The sequence below is a fragment of the Trachypithecus francoisi genome, unplaced genomic scaffold (assembly GCF_009764315.1).
Source record: "Trachypithecus francoisi isolate TF-2019V2 unplaced genomic scaffold, Tfra_2.0 Lachesis_group13, whole genome shotgun sequence".
Taxonomy (NCBI): domain Eukaryota; kingdom Metazoa; phylum Chordata; class Mammalia; order Primates; family Cercopithecidae; genus Trachypithecus; species Trachypithecus francoisi.
The window spans coordinates 25323034-25328644 of record NW_022681458.1 but is presented as its reverse complement, the minus strand read 5'-3'; the positions used below and the strand labels follow the sequence as shown (position 1 = coordinate 25328644).

Sequence of the window (5611 nt, the reverse complement as noted above, 5' to 3'; positions counted from 1 at the left end):
ATGATATAATTGTTTTTTTCTGATGTAGGAAGGCAAACCAACCATTACTGGAGAGCAGTATTTCTCACCATTCGCCTTAACACTCTTCAATTCAATCAGACCGAGTTCCTGCTGTACAGGATGTCCGGGTGGTAGAGTGTAATGGATAAGAGCTAGTTGCCTTTGTTGGAATTCTGGCTTAATCACTTACCAGATGTGGGACATCAGGAAAGTTCCTTAACCTCCCTGTGCCTCAGTCCCTTTAGCTGTAAAATGAGGACATTAATAATTTCTAGCTCAAAGCGTTTTTAGGGGAATTAAAAATACAACACATTAAACTCATAGAACAATGCCTAGCACATAATAAATGCTATATATAAAAACTGCTTTATCCCAGCACTTTGGGAGGCCAAGACGGGCGGATCGCAAGGTCAGGAGATCGAGACCATCCTGGCTAACACAGTGAAACCCCATCTCTACTAAAATTACAAAAAATTAGCCAGGCATGGTGGCATGTCCCTGTAGTCCCAGCTAGTCATGAGGTTGAGGCAGGAGAATCGCTTGAACCCGGGAGGTGGAGGTTGCCGTGAGTCTGGACGACAGAGCAAGACTCCGTTTAAAAAAAAAAAAAAGAACTGCTTTATTATTTTTTCAAGTTTCAGTTATTTATTAATCAGTATAATCTCCAGTAGGTTACATCAACATTATTTCATGCATTTAGAGGAGAAATATATTAAGTGGAAAATTGTGCAGATGGCTTCTGGAAAACCTTCATTCTAAAGCAGCTTTATAGTGAAACATTTCATTTAGAAATCTGGACCTTCTTTCTTCAGTTCGCTGTAATCCACATTCACTGAGTAGAACTTGTATTGATCATTGGGACCCAGTTTGTTCCAGGGTTCTGGGTTATTCTTTCTGTCCCAACTAACATCTGGATTCATCAATGGCAGATGCAGAAGATACAGTGCCGCTCCCATATCTCCAGCTCCAATAAATGCAAAGAGGGGGATCAAGCTCGGATGCCGTGGCCTGATTGATGATCTGGCGGAGCATGTTTGTGGTAGAGGCCTCCGATTAGGAAGAAGAGAACCAGCCTAGTCACCAGGCCCTGGGCTAAGTAGTATCTGCCAACTGCTTTATTATTAACCCATTCCCCTCCCTAGCACTATCCTGAATTCACCTCTTATAAGGATAGGCCAGTCTCCATATTCCATTCCCGGGTCCACAGTGATTGGTTCAGAGATGGGCACATGAGTCCATCAGGCCAATGAGACTCAAATCTAAGTCTTGGGTTGAGCTGTTGGGGTAGCAGACTCCTTTCTCCCACCTGGTCATAAAAATATAAAGCATTTGGCTTCCAGAGGTGCAGGCAGTCATTAGAGAGCCGCAGGAGAGAACCCACCTGAAGAGGCAGTCCCATGAGTAACAACATAATTTCCTCCTAAAAATCTTTCTCCCACCATCACCACATACAGACTGGATTAAGTGATCCTTATACACAGTCCTGTAACCATCTCTGGATCTCTTAGCCCTAAGGTCAGAAGCATCTCCTTTTGCCCAGGGTGATCCCAGTTTAAACCTCTTGGCCCAGGGTAATTATTAAGAGTTCCTCTTTCATCTTCAGGTCCCAGTTTGAATGATAAACTACATGATTATCTATCACAAAATGTATGTACTCTTACGTTATTTGTTTAATTATCTCACTTCCTTGTTAGATACCAAGCCTTGTAAAAGGCAGGAACTATAACTATATTAGCCATTGTTTCATTTCCAGTAGCTAACACAGCGCCTGGCATAGAACAGGTGTTGAATAGTTGTCTGCATAATAAGTGAATAAAAGAATTTTTTAAAATCATCACCACACCCAGTCTTAGGGTTTTTTACTTTCAAAATCATCACCCCTTAAAACTGTCCCTCATATTTGTTTTTTAAGCTTATCTTTAAATGAATTAAAATACATCAGAAGGGGAAGCACATAGTGAGATGCTCCTGTAACACATACCCCTTCAAAATAACAATGTTTACTTTTCTGGGAGCCGATAAATGAAAATATCCTATTCTCTTGCTGTCAAAAAGACACAACACCTGAAAAGTCCAGAATACCAAGTTGAGTGAAGATTTTTTCCTAGTTGAGACCTGAAATTCATGGTAAAATTCCCAGATGCAGAAAAAGCCTTACCAGAGCACCTTCCCACAATGGGGTCTTACAAAGCTATTGTAGCAAATTTAAGTTGTACCAGGTACTAAAAATGTTTTCTATTTCCCCACCCGCTTTCTTTGCCTTCACTTGGCCCCTCTGCCATGCACCTCAACTGACATTCAGCACAAACCTTTACTGGGTCCATAAGCCATATAATTCCCTCATATTTTGCCATAAAATTTTTCATAGACAAGAGATGTTTGCAAAGATGTTAGAAGAAGTTTTTCATTTTCTGAGGGTGAGATTACAGTTAAAACTGCAGGAAGAACAAGGACAAATCTGAATGATGATACTCTACAAATTCACTTATCCATTTGACATAAGAGGATTAAAAGAATAGGGAAAAAATGTTTTTCACAATAACTTTGGCATCCATTTAGTTATATTAACAGTGGCTCAGAGGCAAGTGTGACCAAATTTAAAAGGTTTACTGTATGTTTTAGAGTTAAACTTCATTCAGGTAACTTTCATGCCCCTAGGGAGGGCAGCCAATGTTGTGAAACTAAGGGCTAGTTCAAGTTAAAAATAATAATAATAATAATAGTAATAATAAATAAAGAGATGGAAAATGTCCAATGGAGAGGTTAAGTATACTTAGTAAGGGTGGTAAAACCACATGAATATTAATTGGGCCAATTCAAACCTTGGCCTCTCAATAAAACAAAAATATTTTCAAGCTTTAAGAGAAAATAAAGTAGGCTGCTCTTCCCAAGCTATTTTTCATCTCACTGCCCTCTACATTTCGTACTGCTGGTTCTCAGAATCGCAAGATTATAAAAAGGGAAGCTACACTTTCAATATGTCTTGATTATAACATCCTAAAGCAAGAAAACCCAGAGAACTACTGCAAAGTTAACACCATAGAAAGAGCCTTTCTGTTCCCCAGGTGCTTAGTGAGGACTAGCTGTCATTTCCTTCCACACACTCCAGTCATGGCTGGAAAGGGAATTTTGAGCCCTGAATCTTTAGCCAGATGGAGAAGTTCCTTTCTCAATCTTGTCAATTTTCCTTCTCGCTTAATGCTTTTCCTACCTTTCCCGCCTCTTCTTTAATTTCCCTGTGTACCTCCTAAAGTAATTTATTTACAAAACTATTAATTAACTTACTTTGCAGTGCTGTATGTCGAACTACAAAAGAAAGGCGGAGATGTGTGAAGAGCTCTTCACATATAGCTATGTTGAATTACATGTACAATCCTTCAAAAGTCAGGGTGATAACTTCAGAGTTCTGGCTCTTACTTCCAAGCTAGATGAGAACACTAATTAGGCGTTTTGTCAAAGATTTCTGGACAATGGTGTCTACGAATTGTCTTCCCAGTGTAATGAAAACCTAGATTAATTATTTTTATGTCATTAGTTTCATTCTCAAGGGAGAAATGGTCACTGTTTTTGTTACACTCTGTTTTCAAAACACATCAATGTGCCTCACTATTAAAAAATATTACACACAAAATTTGAACCAAGAAAACATCTCATTTAAATTACAATTATTCACAATTGGAAAAAAAAGATTCTCTTCACTAAAGGATTCATCATTGGTTTATTTTCAATACAGTAGTAAGAATTTTCAATATAATGAAATTATCTGAGTGTATTTTAAGATTTATACACAAGTTCTCAGAGTTTCACATTTTAAAATATGCAACAAAGTTATTCTTTTTCTAAGCAGATAGATTATAAATACCATTATTTTCTCTCTGTTATACTGTTCACTACTGCATTGTCACTAATTGCTATTTCATAGAAACTGTGTCCTTGAGAAAATATATATCTCAAGTGTATTTCTTTGATCATTTACTAATTTACTTTTTTTAATTGAGTCACTCATGTAACTATTCATTAAACATCCAAAATGTTTCATGTCTTTTGTCTTGCAGAGACAATGGCTAATACAATTCTATATCACTTCTCCTGTGCTCTGGGCAACACAGACCTGTTAAATGAATAAGGACCTGCTTATTCATTTAACTAGAATTCAAACTTTAGTCATAACCCTTAGTGATACCTTCAGTAGAACAGAAAACCCTGCAATGAATACAACTGCATATGAAACTTTAACATGTAATAAAGTCAGCATCTCAAATTAGTGAGGAAAAGAACATTTAAGTGAGTAGTATTAGGATAACTATTAACAGATAGATAGCTATACTTTAAAAGGGGGAAACGGATCCGTTTCTCAGACCTTAAAACAAGATAAATTCCAAGTGTATCAGGAATGTGATAAAACGAAACCATACAAACACTACATGAAACATGAGTGAATTGCTTTATTACACGACACTTGGAAAAATGTTCCCAATCATGACTCAAAATCCAGAAGTAAAAAGAGAAAGAACTGACAAAATTGATGATGTAAAAAATAAAATAAAGTTAGAAACCTTTGTATGTAAGAAGCATCATAAGTAATGTAAATAGGGGACAAATGACAAACCAGGGAAAATATGTGCCACTTACATTACTCAGAGTGAATATTCTTCACGTAAACAGAGATTTTAGAATTTGAGAAGAAAAAACTTATGACACTCTATTGCCAGACAAAGCTAAGAAACAATTGATAAGCAAATTCAAGTGACCTACAAAAAGCTCAACAGTGCTAATAATAAGAGAAGTATACTTTTACACTTCTCTGAGATTCTGGTTCTCATTTATCATTGGATGGGAAAAATCCAAAAGTTTGATCACATACACAGTTGACCAGACTCTGGGGAAGCAAGCACTTTTGATCTGCTGGTGGGAATGCAAAACTGCACCTCTCTTCCAGAGGAACATTTGCTGATACCTTGCTAGATATTTATTCAGCAATCCCATGTTGAGTAATCTATTCAAAAGATACACTGGCAAAAATATAAGAAGATGCACAAGGCCATGCATTGCAACACCATTAATAATAATAAACTTGGAAGCAATCCAAATATCTATAATAGATAATGGATTCAACAAAGAATAAATCAGGATATAGCCACACAATGGAGTATAATGCAGCTACAAAAAGAAATGAGAATTATCTCTATATTACCATGGAGTCATCTTCGGATAAGTCCTTAAATTTTTAAAGGGATGGAAGGCTTAACATATGTAGTTCTTTAAATGGTTACCTATGATGAAAGAAGGAATTATATAGAAGGGGCAGGGCCAGGCATGGTGGCTCATGCCTATAATCCCAGCACTTTGGGAGGACGAAGTGGGTGAAACAACTGAGGTTAGGAGTTCGAGACCAGCCTGACCAACATGGGGAAACCCCATCTCTACTAAAAATTTTTAGTAGAGATGGGGTTTCCCATCTGGGCATGGGGTGCATGCCTGTAAGCCCAGCTACTCAGGAGGTTGGGACACAAGAATCACTTGAACCCAGGAGGAGGAGGCTGCAGTGAGCCAAGGTCATACCACTGCACTCCAGCCTGGGCAATAGAATGAGGGAAAAAAAAGAAGAAGG

General features: G+C 37.7%; 1 protein-coding gene across 1 annotated transcript; it reads right to left on the bottom strand.

Moving 5' to 3' along the window:
* Positions 1-725: 725 nt before the first annotated feature.
* On the bottom strand, positions 726-1032 carry LOC117095320 (cytochrome c oxidase subunit NDUFA4-like). The gene is given in 2 exon segments (XM_033232099.1): positions 726-1005; positions 1007-1032. Coding segments are annotated over 2 exon segments (246 nt in total). The 3' UTR covers positions 726-785.
* Between the last annotated feature and the right edge of the window lie 4579 nt (positions 1033-5611).